Raw genomic sequence first — 21,638 nt, 5'->3', positions numbered from 1 at the left:
CCTGCTGCAGTAAATGTACGTGGGGCGGTCCTTAAGTGGTTAAAGGTTGCTTGATCTGTCAATTGATCTTCTTCAGTTTGATGATGCCTTCATAGTTCCAGGGTCAATAGCACCTGGCAAACCATCAGCATAACAGCAATGATGGCTGTCTGTATGTGGGGAGTTCTTGCCACCATTTTTAAGGTCAGCATTCTTCCCATTGACCATTAAGGATGAGCTCAGGCCTGTTTGCAACTTCACTTGCCCGCGCCTGTCAGGAAGCTGACTCTCTGCAGCGCTAATCACAGGCAGTGAGACATTTCCCGATCTGCAGCCTCAGATCGGGAAATGTCTCACTGCCTGTGATTAGCGCTGCGGAGTGTCGGCTTCCTGACGGGGTGGACACGTACAGTTGCGAACACGCCTGAGCTCATCCTTAATGGCCACACATGGAAGGGGCTTTTTTCTCATGGACTCCAATAAATTGATTTTAGTAAGGGTTCGCTGAGACCTGAAAAATGTAGTTTGGGTTCCCCCAGGGTAAAAAGGTTGAGAGAGGCTGCTGTAGCCTTTGTTGTGATCCTTGAGAATGAATAACTTCACATTACAAACACCTAGAGGGTCAGTAATATGTTTTAAAGCTCCATTATTGCTTTTTAAGAATATGTAAATAGTTTGATATCCATAGTCTGTCCATTTTTAAGGTACAATGCGTGTATGCCAGGTATTTTGATTGCTGACCTGGTAAAGTAATTAGTAATAAAGTGTGTGACTTGGTTAATTAGTGCAGACCATCAATCCCTTTTAGGAACCTTTAACCATACAGAAACTCTGGGAAATTTTCTGTGCAGCACAGCAGAACTTTCAGACAGGTTATATGGCATACCACCACTTCCGAAGCAAAGGCTGGGTGCCCAAAGTGGGACTGAAATATGGGACGGACCTATGTAAGTAATCACTGAGATTAATCGCTAAGTCTACGCAAAATGAATATTTCAGTTTTGGCAGTTGCTGACAATTGTTATACATGTATCACAAACAAAAACCTTATCTATTGTTTTTATTTTTTCATGTTTTCTAGTGCTATATCGAAAAGGCCCACCCTTCTACCACGCAAGGTTGGTAACTAGAAAATATATGTGGCTATTGCCTTGGCTTAGAACCTGCTATATTTTATGCCACGTACACACGATCATTTTTCGGCATGAAAAAAACGTTGTTTTAAAAAAATGTCATTTAAAATGATCGTGTGTGGGCTTCACATAATTTTTCGGCTTCTGAAAAACAACAAACATTTTTTTCGAGCATGCTGCATTTTTTAACAACGTTTTAATCTATGTAGTTTTCCGGGTTGTAAAAAATGATCGTGTGTGGGCTAAAACGACGTTAAAAACCCGCGCATGCTCAGAAGCAAGTTATGAGACAGGAGCGCTTGTTCATAATGGAGATATCACATTCATCACGCTGTAACAGACAGAAAAGCGTGAATCGTCTTTTACTAACACGGAATCAGGCGAAGCAGCCCCAAGGGTGGCGTCATCCGCATGGAACGTCCCCTTTATAGTACTGTCGTACATGTTGTACGTCACCGCGCTTTGCTAGAGCATTTTTTAAAAACGATGGTGTGTAGGCAACGTCATTTTAATGATGAAGTTTGAAAAAACTTCATTTTCTAAATGCCGAAAAAATGTATTTTTTTTTAGTGCCGAAAAATGATCGTGTGTACGCGGGCATTAGAGCTTATTTCCTGACACGGGTGGATTTACTAAAGGCAAATGGACTGTGCAGTTGCACTCATTTTCATCAGAGCTATGTAAATGTGGCAAAGCTCTGTTGATTTCCATCATCCAATCATGTGCAAGCAAAAATGCATTTTTTCCCTTGAACCTGACTGGTTATTCTTTACAAAGTGGAGCTTTACCATTTTCACTAAACTCTGGGGAAAATGAGTGCAACTGCACTTGCAAAGTGCTCACAGTCTATTTGCCTTTAATAAATCAACTTCACAGTCTTTTTCAAATAATACCAATTATTTATACTTGACAGGATAAAATCCTCTAGATTTTGATTCCAACAAAACCTAATTTTAAAATTCACATCATATTTCTAAAAAGTTTAGAAATTTAAAGATAAACCGCTGCTGCTGCAGGCAGAAGTCTGACACACCCCCTTCTGGATTACCACTGGACTACAGCCTGCCTGGCTGCAATAATCAGTCACAAAAAAGTCCAAAAGCCATGGGAAAGCTGGAATTTAGAGTTGTTATTAGTGTAAAAACACTGTGCAGCGTTATTTATCTAAAAAGTGCCATGACATATTTTACACAATACTCAAAATACTCATGGTGGTTTTATGAGTAAGCATACATCATGCAAAAATGTACCTCTGCACTTTGTATAGGAAAATTCTGGATCTCTGGAAAGTTGGTACTTTTCTGTTTTACCCCCTTCCCGACAAGCCGCTGGAGTTATTCTGTGGCAGATTGGCTCCCCTGGAACCGACGTAACTGTATGTCAGTTTGCCTTTTGTACCTCTGCACTTTGTATAGGAAAATTCTGGATCTCTGGAAAGTTGGTACTTTTCTGTTTTACCCCCTTCCCGACAAGCCGCTGGAGTTATTCTGTGGCAGATTGGCTCCCCTGGAACCGACGTAACTGTATGTCAGTTTGCCTTTTGTACCTCTGCACTTTGTATAGGAAAATTCTGGATCTCTGGAAAGTTGGTACTTTTCTGTTTTACCCCCTTCCCGACAAGCCGCTGGAGTTATTCTGTGGCAGATTGGCTCCCCTGGAACCGACGTAACTGTATGTCAGTTTGCCTTTTGACCACTAGAACTTGATGCGAGTGCCCAGCGGGCGCAATGACCGGCAGGCACCTGCGATCGCTCGTGACAGAGAGAAAACTGAGATCTGTTCTCTCAGGGGAGAGGAGACAGATTGTGCATTCATACGAAGTATGAACACCAATCTCTCCCCCCCCCCCCTTGTCAATCCCATCGCCCCACACTTAGAACACACCTAGGAAACACAGTTAACCCCTTGATCGCCCCCTAGAACATGGTTTATAGAGAAATGAAACGGTTTTGAAATCTCCATCTGTTTGGGATAATTATTAAGGTGTGTTTGGCCCAGGGGCCTCATGGTTCTGATGAGGGCAATAATAGCATCACTGGTGGTGGAGCACTCTCTTGCTAGCTACGGTATAGAATCACCTTTACAGAAGCACAGTGGATGGGATAGGATGGAATTAATGCAATGACATTTGAACTTTGTATTTAAAATAGCACAAAGCACTTTTCTCTTTTTTTTTTTTAAGTTTCAAAAGTTTTGTGTGTGTGTGTTTTAAACGTTAATTGAGTGCAGCTCTCCAACGTAATCTTGAAGGGTGCAGAACCTGCAGTCCTGCACTGTATGTGAGGATAACGAGGGCCCACCCGAATACCAGGCACAAAAAAGAGTGCTGACTGCCAGGAGAATGATAAAAATGTAGACAAAATGAGCAATGCAAGGTGATTTTTTTATTTCTGCTCAATAAAGTTCAGCTGTGCTGAGGATGATAAGCCATAGGTACATATCGGCCCGGATTCACGTAGCACTTACGCCGACGTATCTCGAGATACGCCACGTAAGTGCACATATGCGCCGTCGTATCTATGCGCCTGACTCTGAAAGCAAGGTACGCCTGAAAATAGGCTTCATCCGACCGACGTAAGTTTCCTACGCCGTCGTATCGTGGGCGCATATTTACGCTGACCGCAAGGGGCGCTCCCATTGATCTACGATTCCAATATGCAAATGAGGGAGATACGCCGATTCACGAACGTACTTGCGCCCGGCGCATTAATATACGCGGTTTACGTAAGTCGTACATCCGGCGTAAAGTTAAGCCTCATAAAGCAGGTGTAAGTCGGCAGCATCAATGCAAATGGCTGCACCAGGGAACACAGCCGTCGTTTTTTTACGTCGTTTACGTAGTACGTGAATAGGGCTAGTCGTAGGTTACGTTCAAGTCGTAGGCAGTGATTCGACGTAACTTAGGCAGTTGTTTCGACGTGATTCTAAGCATGCGCTCTGGGAAGCGCCCATGGGACGGCGCATGCGCCGTTCGTTATTCGTATCTTGATGGCGCTCGGCCCATCATTTACATGGGGTCACGCCTCATTAGCATGGCTCACGCCCACTGCCACTTACGACGAGTTGCGCTGAGGGAACCCAGCGTAGATTAGGGAGCGAGTGTTTTGTGAATACTGTGCTCGCCGCTCTGCGCTACATCGGCGTAGCGTATATTCGATACGCTACGCCGGCATAACTATGCGCCAAGGTATGTGAATCCAGGCCATCGTGTTATAGAATTTTGGGCTACTATGGCAGCATATGTTGTTAGCTGATTTCATATAAGGGATATGATTACTGTCTTATATGGAACTGAACATGTTGAGAGCTGTGAATCACTAAACAGCCCCCAAATTTTGTAAATATCTGAAAAGCATTTGGTTCTTTCCTTTTGAAAGTCTCTTTAAGCTGTATCAAGCTGGATATGCACGACACTCCCTGCCTGGAGTTTGCATGTTCTTTCTGTGCCTGCGTGGGTTTCCTCCGTGTACTCCGGGTTCCTCCAACACTCCAAAGACATGCTGGTAGGTTAATTGGCTTCTGCCTAAATTGGCCCTAGTATATGAATGTGAGTTAGGAACCTTAGATTGTAAGCTCCTTGAGGGTAGGGACTGATGTGAATGTACATTGTATATGTAAAGCGCTGTGTAAATTGACGGCGCTATATAAGTACCTAAATAATAATAATATGGTTAAAGCTAGGGTCTCCAAACTGGGCCCCTTTGCTTGCATTTATCCATCCCTTGAGGCATTATTCCTACCAGTGATACCTAAAATGGGGCATAATTCCTGCCACTGACACCAATAATGGTACTGGCACACTATTCCTTCCACTGACACCAACTATGGGGCATAATTCCTTCCACTGACAATTAAAATGGGGCACTATTCCCTATTCCTCTCACTGACACCAACTGTTTCCCCCCCTAATACCAAAGATCAGGCATTGTTTACTCCCACTGGGCAGTCTGGCCCTTCTGATGTCTGAAGGACTGGAAACTGGTCCTTTCTTTGGAAAGTTTGGAGACCCCTGGTTTATATATATATTTTTTTCTTACAGTTATTCTGTGATTGTAGAACTTGTTGATGCCAATTATGAAGGTTCCCCACTGCGACCATTGACCTGGAAGTCTTTATCTGGTCTTAACAGGACAACAATGAATGTGTCTAAGGTAAAAAAGGACAGGAGGGGAGCTTTGGACTTTTATGGGTGCAGCTGACACTACAGATAGTAAGAAACTGGCAAGACGCACATCATTGTAGCCCGCCAAAGGATCCTGTGCAATTCAATACAATTGTACAAAACAAATTCCCCAGAACACAGTTATGATAGCACACAGTATAACTTATTAAAATCCAGCTTATGAAATTATAAACGCATATATTTAATATACATATATTTTCACCTGTATTTGTGAGCAAAATAAAAATGAGCTATTTAGCACAGTGTTCATTGCCCAGTGTTATAAGGGTTGAGCAAGAGTTGAGAGTTGTGTAAGAGGAGGAGATGCTAATGTAGGTGAGAGCTTCATGGCTGACAGCACTGCACAGAATTTACTTAATAGTAAAAAAAAAAAGAAGAAGGTATTCACCCACATTTGTTTTTTAACAGGAGTTGCTGATCTGTTATTTAATCCAGCCTCAGGATTTTACTGAAAAGGAAATGAAGTCTCCAGAATGCATAAAAATGTTTAAAGTGCAGGCAAGTTTTTGTACTTATTTTTATGTTTTTTTACCAATTTATTACTTGGTAATACTCGTGCTCTATAAGGTAACAAAATGATTATAAAAACGTTTTATGTTTATATGTGAAGTTTTAACCACTTAAGGACCGCCTCCTGCACATTTACGTCGGCAGAATGGCACAGCTGGGCACATGCACGTACAGGTTCGTCCTGTGCTAGTACCCAGCCGTGGGTCGCGGGCGCGCACCCGCGACCCGGTCCAAAGCTCCTAACCCTGCGGACCCGATCGCCCGTGGAGTCCCGCAATCGGTCCCCGGAGCTGAAGAACGGGGAGAGCTGTGTGTAAACACAGCTTCCCCGTTCTTCACTGTGGCGGCGTCATCGATAATGTGATCCCTTTTATAGGGATACACAATCGATGACGTCACACCTACAGCCACACCCCCCTACAGTTAGAAACACATATTAGGTCATACATAATCCCTTCAACGCCCCCTTGTGGTTAATTCCCAAACTGCAATTGTCATTTCTTTATCGTACATCACGGGACACAGAGTCTTAATCATTACTATCTGGGTTATATTCCACCATCAGGTGCTGGACACTGGTGTAATCAATTAGAACAGGAAGTTCCCTCCCTATATAACCCCTCCCATACTGGGAGCACCTCAGTTTTTTCACCAGTGTCTAAGGTGTTGGTCACGAATTAACATGTGCTCTGAGGAGCTCCACTGGAGGGATCCATGCTGGATGTAAAAAGCCTCCATAAAATCCGGATCCGTCCAAGGTGCTTCATAGCCAAAGTGGACGGTACCCGGGCCTCGGTACGAAGAACGAGGTTTTGCCTATAATGCTTCTCTCTGAGAGCTGGACCCTGGGTTCCAGTACATTGGTCGATGTCAAAGACCAAATATTTTTTCTGTTGCCAGGGTGCTATATAGGTCCAGGGGAGAGGTGACCTGCTATGGACCCCAGTCCCTGAAGGTCTGAGACGAAGCCCGCGTTGAGGGGTGAAGGCTGGGCCTCTTGCTTTGCAATACCCTGCAGCGTGGAAAGGTAAGCGGAGGTACCTACGGGACTTGGTCCGACAGTAGGGGTGTTGAAAATAATCGTTGCATCGATGCATCGAGATTATACCATGGACGATTCTGCATCGATGCGGTATTCGGCAATAATCGATTAATAATGACGTCATTGCTGCCCCTCCCCCTCCCCCCGCACAGCAATGTCTTTGCTGGAAAGATATGCCGCCGATCGGCTGGCTGCGCCTGGAACTTTCCCCTCCTCAACTCACACAGTGTAGCCTGAGCCTCGTTGCTGCCCCCACCCACGATCTCCCCCTCCTCTGTGATTTGGAGCTCTGACTGGACAGTGACACTGGTCATCTCCCCGATGGGCGGTGCCGAGCCGCACGAGGAGCTGAGAGATGGACACACACAGATCATGACTGCACGGAGCTGACACTGCAGCTGTTGTAATATCCGTGGGGTGAGGCATAAAGTTGGCTTCTGCAAACTACAAACGAGCTGTGAGGAGAGGAGGGGGGATGGAGGTGCTCCGGAGGTGAGAGATAAGCCTGTCATGCTTGATATATGGGTGAGAGTATAGAGGTGGCACACCCCCCCCCCCTCCTGCTGCAGCTATCCTGTGTGTACTGTTTGCCTTACACATTGGGGGCTGCACAAACTCTCTTACTGTCTAATTTCTTGCTGTGATTTCCCTATCATCTCTCCCCTCTGGAACCATCTAGTGATATTTCTTGCTGGTTGGAATGTCTCCCTTTTTTTTATTTGTGCAGTGATGTTGACCTGTTTACTATGCAAGTTGCTGCCAAAAGACTCAATGGGTTTGTTAAAGTGATACCAAAGGGTATTATTTTCTTCTTTAAAATAAAAATAAAAATCATACTTACCTGCTGATCTTCTGTATAATTTCCGCAGTCTCTGACCATTTCCTGTAGCATGTCCGCAGTCTCTGATCATCTTGTGTAGCATGTCCGCAGTCTCTGATCATCTTGTGTAGCATGTCCGCAGTCTCTGATCATCTTGTGTAGCATGTCCGCAGTCTCTGACCATCTCATGTAGCATGCACGCAGTCTCTGATCATCTCCTGTACTATGTCCGCAGTCTCTGACCATCTCCTGTAGCATGCACGCAGTCTCTGATCATCTCCTGTACTATGTCCGCAGTCTCTGATCATCTCCTGTAGCATGCACGCAGTCTCTCACCATCCCCTGTACTATGTCTGCAGTCTCTCACCATCTCCTGTACTATGTCTGCAGTCTCTGACCATCTCCTGTACTATGTCTGCAGTCTCTCATCATCCCCTGTACTATGTCTGCAGTCTCTGACCATCTCCTGTACTATGTCTGCAGTCTCTGACCATCTCCTGTACTATGTCTGCAGTCTCTGACCATCTCCTGTACTATGTCTGCAGTCTCTGACCATCTCCTGTACTATGTCTGCAGTCTCTGACCATCTCCTGTACTATGTCTGCAGTCTCTGATCATCTCCTGTACTATGTCCGCAGTCTCTGATCATCTCCTGTAGCATGCACGCAGTCTCTCACCATCTCCTGTACTATGTCTGCAGTCTCTGATCATCTCCTGTACTATGTCCGCAGTCTCTGATCATCTCCTGTAGCATGCACGCAGTCTCTCACCATCCCCTCTACTATGTCTGCAGTCTCTGACCATCTCCTGTACTATGTCTGCAGTCTCTGACCATCTCCTGTACTATGTCTGCAGTCTCTGATCATCTCCTGTACTATGTCCGCAGTCTCTGATCATCTCCTGTAGCATGCACGCAGTCTCTCACCATCCCCTCTACTATGTCTGCAGTCTCTGACCATCTCCTGTACTATGTCTGCAGTCTCTGACCATCTCCTGTACTATGTCTGCAGTCTCTGACCATCTCCTGTACTATGTCTGCAGTCTCTGATCATCTCCTGTACTATGCCCGAAGTCTCTGATAATCTCCTTTAGTATTTTGGGGGGAGAGCCATGCGCACTTGCGCTGCAATCGTGATGCATCGTGATGCATCGCGGAATCGAATCGAATCGAATCGTGGACTTGATAATCGTAATCGCATCGAATCGTGAGACCGGTGAAGATGCGCAGCCCTATCCGACAGTGGGTTCTCCATTGGGGATTATGGGTCTCGCCTATTTTATGCTTCTATGCATGGGCAACTTAACCACAAAGTCTTTTGAGACAGGATGGCTCTGGCACCCATATACCTCCCCTAGTGGGTCCTAGTCCTCCGCTGAAGGGGCTATTGGGTCTTGCCTATAATGCATGTGTGCCTTGGCAAAGAAACCACTATGTCTGTTGAGACAGGATGGCTGTAATACCCATAGATCTCCCATTCAGGAGGTTGGTACCCCTACATGAGTATGTCTTATCTGTTTTCCACGAAGGGCCCTAAGAGGACATTCCGGGTGTTTCGCTTGCCATGCTTTCCAGAAACGGAAGCTCAAGGTTAGCTGATCTAGGGTGCGGCTTACTGCCTCCGCTTCAAGCTCTGCCACGATGGGGGGGGGGTCCCTCGTAGTCTCTACGGCTCCTTGGGGGATCTCCCTCTCCCCCCGCCTCCACCATTTCCCTACGCGCGCGTGCGTGAGAGGGGCGCGCTTTGAAGGCGGGGGGACGATGTGGTTGCCGCTGGCGCACGTGCGCCGGCTCATGGTGCAGACGCAGGGCGGCCCCTTCAAAAGGCCCAGACGTCAGAGAAGCCAGGGGGACACGGTAGCTTGAGCACGTAAGCACCTTGTGGAAATTGGATACAGATTCATTTAAGACACCTACTCGGCATCTAGCTGTGTTAGCAAGCATTATTTGCTAGACTAAGTTCAGCTGTTGATGCACCAGGGTTAAAGTTCCTCTGCTTTTTGCTTAGGACTCTTTTGTCTCCCCGTAAAAGAGGGTTCAGGGGTAGGAAGGGGTATCACCACCTAAATCTGGTGGCCCCTTTTTATCATGCTTGCATGATACTATCCTCCCCTGTAGAGACTTAAGATAGCTCACATAATTAGCTATCAGCCCTGGCAGGCGTGAGCCTCCCCCAACATTGCAGCACTCTGCATATGTTTTGTTGCATTGCATGTATAGGTCTATAAGAGGTTAACTGCTATATTCACAGCAGCCTCACAAGCAGAAAACAGGGTGTGTCCCTTTCCCTGCTCTAAATCCTCAAACAAGGGATTGAAAGACCTGAGGATGAAGGTTCACTGTCAGAGAACAGATAACAGGTGTTAATGAGGAGAAAACTATCAGAAGCCCCAAAAGCTCTGGTTGCAGCTGCAGTCTTTTCAGAGATCCAAGCTGCATATAACTTCACTTAGCCTAGATGGTCAAAGCCTCTGTCTCTTTAAAGTCCTCATCCTGGTGTTGGCTTCAGGCTAACCGAATGCACAACAGGGGGGGTGCACATTTGCTGCTGTGCACATGGCTAACGTTGCAGGTTTGCGGAGACGCACATCTGCAGAGCATAACTGCCTCTTTACAGTCCACATGTTTGCATGAGGTACATGAGTTTGGAATGTTCAAAATGCATGTGGGGTAAAAACCGGTAACAAAGCATGTTTTATTGTTGATCACATAAAAGAGACATGTTATTTTGTTCGTATGATTTTATATGTTCACATAAGAGTGTTTAATCACAGCAAAGTGCCTAAAATCGCATAAAAATGCTTAAGTGCATAAAGATGCGGGATCTCACATGGTTACTTGATAACCCAGGTCCTTGATTACCCAAGGTTATTTAGGTCACACAGAGAGGCTTGTTTCCACAGGAATGCCTAAAATCGCATAAAGATGCTTAAGTGCATAAAGATGCGGGAGCACACATGGTTACCTGATAAACCAGGTCCTTGATTACCCAAAGTTATTTAGGTCAAACAGAGAGGCTTGTTTCCACAGGAATGCCTAAAATCGCATGAAAATGCTTAAGTGCATAAAGATGCGGGATCACACATGGTTACCTGTTAAACCAGGTCCTTGATTACCCAAGGGTATTTAGGTCACACAGAGAGACTTGTTTCCATAGGCATGTCTAAAATCACATGGAAATGCTTAAGGGCTTAAGGATGCAACATCACACATGGTTATCTGATAACCCGAGTCCTTGATTATCCAAAGATATTTGGTCGTACGGAGAGGCTTGTTTTATACAGGAGTGCCTGAAATCGCATAAAGATGCTGGAGTGCATAGAAATGCGGAATCACACAGGTTTACCTGACAAACCACAATCCTTGATTACCCAAGGATATTTGGTCACACAGAGAGGCTTTTTTCCACAAAAAGGTCTGAAATCGCATAAAGATGCTGGAGTGCATAAAGATGCGGGTTCACACATGGTTATCTGATCACCCGAGTCCTGGATTACTCAGTCATATTTGGTCACACAGAGAGGTTGTGTCCGCAAAAATGCCAAAAATCGCATTAAAAGGCTTAATTGCATAAAATTGCTGGATCGCACAGTGGTGCTCGATCATACAACAATCCTTGGTCCCACAAGGGTACTTGTCCGCACAAGAGTGCTTAAGATGCATAGATGTTGGATCGCATGAAAATTTGCTGAATCGCATAAGAATGCATGTTGCCTAGAGTTTGACTTAGGAGGCATTATAATTAGGTTTCCTTAATTATACAGGATTCCTTGGCCTTACATAGGCGCATACTTGCTTGCAGGATGCTTGTTCATAGCTCACATGCTATATGTATGCGTGTATACAGCACGCCCCCTTTTTTGTGTATCTGTGGAAAACATTTTCTTATGAACTCACGCTTCTATGAACACACGCTTCCATAGAGGCATATGGCTTTAAAGGTTGCCACATGCACATAGGGGGAGCTATTTGCATGTGTGTTTATTTACAAGGCTGCTAGGGCCCGCCTCTAGCAGGGCTAAAGGCCCAGAGTTTAGCAGTAATGTCATTCCGAGGCAAACCCGTGCTGACAGATCAGTCAGTAGCATGGCTGGGCCTAGGGGAGTCCAGCATGATTAATTATCTGGAACTCCTGGGTTGGGATCCCAGTCTAGAGGGAATATGCTGTCTTTATTCAAACACAGTTCCCTATGCTCAGTTTTATTCAAGGCTGATATAAACTTTGCTCTGTCGGCCTGGAACGAGTGGATACTAACTTGGCATTATCCTAGGAGTCTTGTCCCAGGGATATGCTGGAATTTCAGTTTAGGGTTCTTAACTGAATGATTGGCAGAAGGGAATGTCCTTCATACCCGTTACCTGGGAGCAGGTTGCGAGGACTGGCCTCTAGGGATAGAATCCAGGCCTGAAAGAGACCACGGCACAGGGAAGGTGGTCAAGCTCCTAGGGAGCCTTATCTGCTAGGTTTCTAGAGCTACGGATGGAGCATCCGGCTTAAGGACCTGAACGTTTAGGTTACAGGGTTGCTCTGTCTGAATACAATCTGACTATGCCTCTCTAGTGGTTTACTTTGGTTACCAGAGAAGAGCTTGTGCCTTGCCTATTGTCAATTGTCATTTCATGGAATGCTAGATTGGCAGGCGATTCGCTGGAGCCATCAACAATCGGGTCCGGGAGATTGGCCTCTACACCCCGACTTTTTTCTGACCAAATGTCACAGAAACGTTACCCTGCACATAAAGGGTGTTGACGTCCAGGTTCAACATGAGATTGAATAACTTTGTGTCAAGGCCAAAGGATCCACCCGCATTCGGGACAGATTTTTTAGTGACCCTGGGGGCCCAGTTGTAAACTTTGTGGCTTCCATGCTACATCAGAAGAGAACGGAAGCTGGCTTAATTGCTCCAGCATAGCCCATACAACCTTACTGCGCAGGGACAGCAGAACTGACCGTAGAGGACCCAGGGTCCCTTACAGCTTGTCCAGGCCTGCTTTGCAGGGTTACATCCTGTCTTGCATACATGGGTATTAATGGTCTGGCTGTTATAGCCTGCATTCTTGAGGATCGGGGCGTACAGAATCAGCGGCAGTTACCTTGATTCATACAGGACAGCTGGCCTCCAGGACCAGATATCCTAGGATATGGAAGACCCATATTCCTGGTGTGAAACCAAGGGGTGGAATCCTTGGTAGTAGGTCATAGGTAAAATTCTTACCTTTCTACATTGGAAAAGAGATGGAGCTGGCCTTAAGTTCCATCAAGGGTCCGATCTTGGCACACTCTTGATCTGGGCCGTTGTACAAGGGGTGACAGGTATAAGTCCGCCAGTTAAGGCGCCCTTGTGCTCGGAGGATTGGATCCAGTATGCTGGCTTACAGAGTCAGCACCTTGGGCTGATGCACCATAAATATTTCCCTTTATCCTTCTAAAGAGGGAATTGGTGTTCTTGGTTGCGGCTGCCTCCGCAAGAGAGTATTGGCAACTTTCTTTGTATAGAGCCATACTTAATTATTTGTGCAAGAAGAGTGATGTTAAATACTCACCCAACCTTATTGGCTAGAAGGATCCAGTGTTCACTTGAATTAAGATATTCTTGCCTTCCTTTTCCTTTTTTTCAGGACCTTGATCCGCGGAAGGAGAGGTTATTGCTTTCTCTTAATAAAGATAAGAGCAGTTAAAGATCTATCTGAAGGCTTCAGATATAGAAACCTAACGTTTTGTTGCCAGAAAGCCCCTAGATGGGGCGGGCAGTGTTCAGATCGGCTATTAAAATGGCTATGCGCTCTCTCGTTATAGTAAGAGAGGTCAAGACCTATCAGAAGTGGCTGCTCGGGTACGGAAGACTGATGTTGGTGCGCTACCAGGAGGCCCCAGCAAGGGGCAGGCAGCGTCTAAATCAACTATTGTCAAATGTTGATTCATCAGGTTATTATTCAGGCTTGTGGTTTATAGAGAGGGCTTCCCCCTGTTTCTTTTTGGGGTACACCCTTCCAGGATAGTAAGCACTTCATGCGGGGTGCATTACCAAGCCTTTATGACTCAGATTTGCCAGACCTGCAACTTGGTCGTTTGTGCTTACGTTCACTAAATCCTATCAAGTGAACATAAGACGGCAGGAGGATGCAGCCTTTTTTTGTTGGCACAATATGCGGCAGGCAGCATTAGAATTCCTCGTGTCTGATGGCAGTCTGCATTGTTGGTGTCTCCCTCCCCTCAGTAAGCATTGCTTTAGGACATCCCAGATAGTAATGATTAAGACTCTGTGTCCCGTGATGTACGATAAAGAAAATAGGATTTTTATAACAGCTTACCTGTAAAATCCTTTTCTTGGAGTACATCACGGGACACAGAGTCCCCACCCCTCTTGTTTGGGGATATTGGGACACTCATTGCTTGGGACAAAAACTGAGGTGCTCCCAGTATGGGAGGGGTTATATAGGGAGGGAACTTCCTGTTCTAATTGATTACACCAGTGTCCAGCACCTGATGGTGGAATATAACCCAGATAGTAATGATTAAGACTCTGTGTCCCGTGATGTACTCCAAGAAAAGGATTTTACAGGTAAGCTGTTATAAAAATCCTATTTTTCACAGTAGACAATGCATTTTTTGCTGTGAAAATGACAATGGTCCCAAAATGTGTCAAAATTGTCCGAAGTGTCCGCCATAATGTCGCAGTCACGGAAAAAATCGCTGATCGCCGCCATTCGTAGTAAAAAAAAAAAATAATTAATAAAAATGCAATAAAACTATCCCCTATTTTGTAAACGCTATAAATTTTGCGCAAACCAACCGATAAACGCTTATTGCGATTTTTTTTTACCAAAAATAGGTAGAATACGTATCGGCCTAAACTGAGGAAAATTTTTTTTTTTATATATATTTTTGGGGGATATTTATTATAGCAAAAAGTAAAAAATATTGCATTTTTTTCAAAATTGTCACTCTATTTTTGTTTATAGCGCAAAAAATAAAAACCGCAGAGGTGATCAAATACCACCAAAAGAAAGCTCTATTTGTGGGAAAAAAAGGACGCCAATTTGGTTTGGAAGCCACGTCGCACGACCGCGCAATTGTCGGTTAAAGCGACGCAGTGCCGAATCGCAAAACCTGGCCGGGTCCTTTAGCTGCCTAAAGGTCCGGGTCTTAAGTGGTTAAAGAGGTGAAGAGAGGAGTTAAAGAGGTTTCTGAGCTCTGTAGCCGTATGTGGAAGAAGAGAGGCCGGTGCTTGAATCTGGAACACACCAACCTGCATTTCCACATGCTCATTCAGAGAGGAGTGAAAGCCACCAGATTATAGAAAAGTTATAAGCGAGCTGCTGAATTGATCGATGAACATTGAAAGCATTCAGCAGATATGTTCTGGAGTTTGTTACAATGCTTCATGTTTATTTGAAGTTTCTGCAAATGTTAACCATAAAGATTAAAAATGGTAGTCTGACAGAGTTATAGTTTAAAGGAAGAGTATATCTTAGACCCCATTCACACCTGATCGTTTTGTAGATTGAAGCCTGAAGCTACAAAACGCTGGAGGGGAAAAAAATCTATTATTCTCTATGGAGATGGTTCACATCTCCACTACAGAAAAACCTAAAGCCAGAAGTTCCAAACGCCTGAAGCTCAAACAAGTTCTGGGACTTTTAGGCTGATTTGGGCGTTTTTCTGCTTTTAACATTGGTGACCCTAGACCTGTCCAAAATCGCAGTAAAAAACACAGCAAAAATTGCGGCAAAACGTGGTAATAACCGCCGCAAAAACGCGGAAAACACTACTCTCAGGTGTGAATTTAGCCTTAAAGGAAGACACATTACTTTACTCACAGTAACAGGATTTTTTACCTGTAAAATCCTTTTTTTGGAGTACACCATGGGACACAGAGCCATTAATCATTACATAATGGGTTGTATGGACACCAGAGGTGATTGGACACTGGCACAACCAATCAGAGACAGTTTCCCTCCATATAGCCCCTCCCACCAGGGGAGCTCCTCAATTTTTTAGTAAAGCAATAAGGATTCCCATAAGAAGGGGGGGGGGGGAACCTCTGTGTCCCGTGGTGTACTCCAAGAAAAGGATTTTACAGGTAAGCTGTTATAAAAATCCTGTTTTCTTTATCGTACACCACGGGACACAGAGCCATTAATCATTACATAATGGGATGTCCCAGAGCAATGCCCTATATGAAGGGGGGGACACAGATCAAGCAAACCGCCAGGTACTAGAAGCTCTATACTGCCGCCTGCAGTACACTTCGCCCAAAGGCGGCATCCTCACATGCACTCACATCTATCTGATAAAATTTAGAGAATTTGTGGACTGAAAACCAATTTGCTGCCTTACAGATCTGAGTCACCGAAGCCTGGTGGTGCACTGCCCATGAAGCACTTATCGCCCTAGTTGAGTGCGCCTTAACAGAAAAAGGAGGAGTCTTATTCTTTTAAACTATAGGCTTGAAAAATAGTCTGTCAAATCCACCTAGAAATAGTGGATCTCGACGCCGCTTGTCCCTTCTTGGGACCCTCCGGCAAAATAAACAAAATATCTGTCTTGCGTATCTGAGCGGTCGCCTGCAGATACACCTTTACAGCTCTCACAAGATCCAGAGAGTGTAACAACTTTTCTTCCGCTGTCAGTGGATTTTGAAAAAAAGAAGGTAGGACTATGTCCTGATTTAAATGAAAAGCCGACACCACCTTAGGTAAAAAAGCAGGTTTGGGTCGTAGTACAATTTTGTCTTTATGGCAAACTAGATAAGGCTCTTTGCAGGAAAGAACTGCTAATTCAGATACTCTTCTCGCTTCGCTAAAGAGATGGCAATCAGAAATGCCAATTTCCTGCTTAAAAGAATCAGCGCAATCTGGCGAATAGGTTCAAAGGGTTGCTTCTGCAACACTGATAAACTAAATTCAGATCCCATGGGCATAAGGGGGACTTAACTGGCGGATTGATCCGTAGTACCCCCTGAATGAAAGCCCTCACTAGGGAATGAGATGCCAGAGGTCTTTGAAAGAAGACCGAAAGAGCTGATATTTGGCCCTTAATAGTACTAAGGGCTAATTTCATATCCACTCCTAGCTGGCAAAAGGCAAGAATCCTACTAATGTCATATCTCTGAGGCCTGGTACACACGATAGGATTGATCCGCGGATACGGTCCGCCGGACCGTATCCGCGGATAAATCCTCTGGCGGATTTGGATCCTTTGGCATGTACTCACCATCGGATCCAAATCTGCGCGGAATTCAACCGCGGTGACGTGTTGCGCCGTCGCCGCGATGATGACGCGGCAACGTGCGCGACGCTGTCATATAAGGAAATCCACGCATGCGTCGAATCATTACGACGCATGCGAGGGACGGATCGATCCGGTGAGTCTGTACAGACCACCGGATCGATCCGCTGGAGCCGATTCCAGCGGATAGATTTGTTAGCATGCTTACAAATTTTTATCTGCTGGAAATCGGAAATATCCGCGGATAAATATCCGCTGGAACGTACACACCAGGGGATCTATCCGCTGAAACCGATCCGCTGAGATTTTTCAGCGGATGGATCCTCTCGTGTGTGTACGGGGCCTTAGGATTCCATCTAATAGTTTCACACCATGAAACATATGACTTCCACACTCTATAGTAGATCTGGAAGCTGGTTTTCTGGCATTAATAATCGTAGAAAGTACTGGTCCTGAGAGCCCTCTCTTCTTTAGAATGTGGGTCTCAGCAGCCAAACCGTCCTACTGCCATCTTTATGATCTCGGCGTACCAGGGTCTTCTGGGCCAATCTGGAGCCACTAAGATTACTGGAATTCCTTCCCTCTTGATTCTGCAAATCAGTCTTTGTAGAAGGGGAATAAGTGGAAAGGCATTAATCAGTGAAAACTGATTCCATGGCACTATCAGTGCATCCGATCCGTAAGCCAGAGGATCTCTTGTTCTGTATACAAAATTGTCCAACTTCCTGTTGAACCTAGAAGCTAATAGGTCCACATCCGGGGTCCCCCATTTCTGGCAAATGGCCTGAAAGATTTTGGGGTGGAGAGACCACTCTCCTCGTGAAAAACGCTTGTCTGGGTGTAACCAGTCTGCATAAATTAGCTTCTTTAACAGCGGATGAACTGGAAAAGAGCCTGAACTCTGCAGAAATTTTAGTGACCCTAGAGAGGAGACAGGTGACTCCGACTCCAAAGGGGGGAATCTGAATGAAGTGCGTACTGCTTCCGCATAACATTGCACCTGCGATCTCAGCATCTGGGAGGCCGAAAAAGGCTCCTCTGATACCCCTGAGCCGTCCGACTCCTCTCTGTCCTCTGCAGATTCCTCCTCCTTCTCCTCTTCAGATCTCTCTGATAGTGGATCTATCGCTGAGGAAGGAGATCTACTTCGCCTTTTGTCCCTCTGAGAGGACTTAGCGATTAAGGTTGCAATCTTTTCTTCTAATTTGTCCATGGCTGCTGTAAAAGTGTTTTCAGTGACATAAGCAGGCCAAGGTGCCACTGGAGAAACTCCTAAAAGTGGCAAAGGATCCTCCTGTATAGGCAAATCGAGGCTTACAGGGGAGGATGGTACCGAACAGGCTCGGGAAGAACCCCCTGTCTCCGGTGGTGCTGACTTTTTATTTCTAGTCCCTGAACCTTTCTTAAGGGAAGACATTTTTAAAGCCACAAGCCGAGGTACCAATATGCAAATACTACTGTGCTCAGTTTAGCAATCTACATAACAGTATGCAACTTAAACACAAAGGTTCAATGCAAAGAGTAGGTGTCTCTCTTTAGCAGTGCCAACCAATCAACCACCTTAACTCGCGTGTCCCCAGGCTGCTGTGTCCCATAGGAGAGCTGCTGTATGCACTGCTTTGCTTGTGCTGTTGCTGCTGGGTGCCGTTTTTGAAAACTCAGCGTCTCGTGCTCGCTCCTGCGCGCTCCCATCACTTCCGGCGTTGGGGCTTTAAAAGCGCGTGCCCATATGCGCGCCCCACATGTCTGCCTGCAACTGCGGCATGCCTGGAGGCATGGGGAATTCTCTGTGCCCTCTTTGGGGCTTTCTCATCCTCCTATTTTACAGCTGGCCAGCGCTGGGATTCAGAGCTCTGCAGAGGAAGCGTGCTTTCTGGGCTGTCGTTTGAGGTGAGTGAGATAACTCTTTACTCCCTCCGGTGGCCACCTTTGAGAAGACACCCCCTGTAAATCCTTTGGAAAAGGTCCTAAGATACACCTAGGATCCTTTTTCCTTACCTGTCGTCGCCGCAGGGTTACTCCCAATCTTCACCCATCTCCGCGGGCTTTGTGTGCCAACCTTCAGGGGTCTGGGTTCCTATTTAAAGGATACCTCTTCCATGGGCCTTGTAAAAGACTCTGACCAGGCCTTTTAGCTGCAATAGGGAAAGTGCTGGAATCTCAGAGCCCAGTCCTCCAGGGAGAGACATTACAGGCGACGCCTCCTGCGAGAGGCCCGAGTCTCATTCAATTTTGGCTTAACTTTAGCGTCCTGGATGGACCCGAACGTCTAGCTCTTCTAACCCTAAGCAGGGTTTGCTTGAGCTGTCCTTCGCACTTTCCATGCGTCCAATCCTTAGACACTGGCGAAAAAACTGAGTAGCTCCCCTGGTGGGAGGGGCTCTATGTGGAGGGAAACTGTCTGATTGGTTGTGCCAGTGTCAAATCACCTCTGGTGTCCATACAACCCATTATGTAATGATTAATGGCTCTGTGTCCCGTGGTGTACGATAAAGAAATATAGTTACTGTCATGTTATATATGGCACGCAAGATAATATTAGAAGTCCCAGGGAATATTAATGGCAGCGTATCACATGTAGAGGATTATCAGTTCTGTTTTGGGTCTTAAACTAAATTCAAGTATTCCATTTAGTATAGAATTGTGGCAAAGAGTCCTGTATGATGTGTAGCATGTTAACATGAGCAGCAATGCTTCTATTCAGTTTATTATGTGGACATTTTGGATGGTAGGTAAATCTAATTTATGGGCTATGGTTCACGGAACTTCTCTTAATAATGTGCATGTTTTCTTTTCTTTTTAGTTTTTTAAATTGGGGAATTAAAGGAGATTCATGGTCACTTAGTTCTACACTGCTGTGACCTATATTCAGCCGACAGCAGGCTAAAGTTTGCTGTCGGCTGATGTCTCTTAGATGGTCCATACTCTGGAGGGATCCCAACTTTAATATCGGGATTCACCCAGATGCCTGATGGGCAGATGTCTCAGCCTCTGTGTGCCACTGAGAGCCTGAGCCAACTACTTCTGTGCCCTCCACAGTCTGGTGCTCCAGTAAGCACTGGAGGGTCAGAGCCGAGAGCCAGTGACTGGGACAGTCTTTGATCGCTCAGTTCTTGGTCTTAGAGGCAGCTGACAGATGCAGCATTGGGCCGATGCTGAATCCACCTAACTGATTATGATTGTTTTTTTTATTTGGTTTTTAATCCCACACTTTTCTTTTCTCTCTTCTAAAAAGTAGCTTTTTCCAGACCGTTCATTTCAACAAAAACTTCCCATAAGATTATAGTTGCAAATAAAATGTTTTAGACATGTCATTTTTATGTAAAGGCCTCTCTTGTGTAGACATCCAAAAGCCCTGAGACTGCTGATGGGTGCTGCCATCTTGGATGTGATGCAGGTAGCCCCAGCAGGCTGTGAGCCAGGTGCTACTCTATAGCAGGGGTATTGAATTAAAATGTACAGGGGTCCAGCAGAGGTCTGAGTAAAATTTTTGAGCGATAAACATTACTGCCCCCCCTTCACGTCACAGTCCTCCCTGTACTGTGGTGTCTTCAGCCTACCCATCACATCATAACTAAAGGGGGTGAATGTCCTCAGTTCCTTTCTCAGTGTCCATGTGTTGAGCCTGCATTGATCAGCGCACCTGGCGTGAATGAGCCTTTAAAGCGGCGTTCCACCCTAAAAATGTACTTTCTATTAAAAGCTTGCCTTTAATGTAAAAAAAAACAAAAAAAAATTTACTCACTTCTATCTGGCTGTTACCAGGCAGATTTTGTAATCTGCCTAGTTTCTGGTCCTAGGTGGTTCAACTTCCTGTCCTAAGGAAATTATGACACTCATTTCCCAGGAGTCTCTGAGCATTACTGTGCCTAAAAATCACCCAGCATGCACCTCTCCCTGAAAACCAGGAAGAAAAGGGAACTGGGCTTCATATGCCCACACATATGATGGATATGGCCACAACATGAGCTGGAGCATATAAGGCAAGTGTTTGCAAAGATTTCTGGAACTTTTGGGGAGCTACCGTATGAATATGTTTTAGGGACTATTAAATGTAATTAGTTTTAGCTTGAAAAAAAAAAAGAAATTATGCCCGGAGCCCCGCTTTAAACACCAAAAGCAAGGCTTAGGAGGCAGGAGAGATGTGCCTTGGCTCGACTTTGATAGACTCAAGATTTGCTTATAACTTCCTTGCCTATCTCATTGCATCCACTGATCATTTTGAAAAGCAGTTTTTACAGAAGGCACACATTTGAGACAGATTGACTTTTTTTGCTTGGCAAACTTATACTTTTGACCATTTATGAAAAATGTTTTTTTTAAAGGAAAATAGCAATGTAATTTTTTTTCTTTTTATAGGAAGTGATTGTCAATCGATGGATTTCATCGCAGGAGCGAGCGGAGCATGAAGAGTTGTAGAATCATGTAAAAAAAAAATCATAATAAAATATTTTCAGTTTTTTCTTAGAACTATGTTTTCCTTACATTTTAAAAATTGCTAAAAATAACCAGTTATTTTAAAGCATGTGACATTAATATGACTAAATCACAAGTAGCTGCAACAAAAATGTCATAGGATGAGATCTACTGGGTTGGAAGGTTTCAGCCAATTACCGTATTTATCGGCGTATACCGCGCACTTTTTTCCCCTGAAAATAGGGGGAAAATCACGGGTGCGCGCTATACGCCGATAGCCTACCTCGGAGGGGAAGGAGGGGGACCAGCGCCTGCCGTAAATCAC

The 21,638-nt window shown here is 45.2% G+C and overlaps 1 protein-coding gene across 1 annotated transcript in view; it reads left to right on the top strand.

Moving 5' to 3' along the window:
- Positions 1-21,331, top strand: part of TSEN2 (tRNA splicing endonuclease subunit 2) — a 71,951-nt gene extending 50,620 nt beyond the window's left edge. Inside the window, exons 8-12 of the mRNA XM_040359319.1 lie at positions 788-926; positions 1,061-1,097; positions 5,152-5,263; positions 5,704-5,793; positions 21,257-21,331. Of these exons, the coding sequence (XP_040215253.1) occupies positions 788-926; positions 1,061-1,097; positions 5,152-5,263; positions 5,704-5,793; positions 21,257-21,316 (438 nt within the window). The 3' untranslated portion in view covers positions 21,317-21,331. The remainder of the gene's footprint in view (positions 1-787; positions 927-1,060; positions 1,098-5,151; positions 5,264-5,703; positions 5,794-21,256) is intronic.
- The last annotated feature ends 307 nt before the right edge of the window (positions 21,332-21,638 follow it).

The sequence above is a fragment of the Rana temporaria genome, chromosome 7 (genome assembly GCF_905171775.1).
Source record: "Rana temporaria chromosome 7, aRanTem1.1, whole genome shotgun sequence".
NCBI lineage: Eukaryota > Metazoa > Chordata > Amphibia > Anura > Ranidae > Rana > Rana temporaria.
Note: the sequence above shows the minus strand (reverse complement) of the source record. Positions and strands in the feature narration are given on the sequence as shown.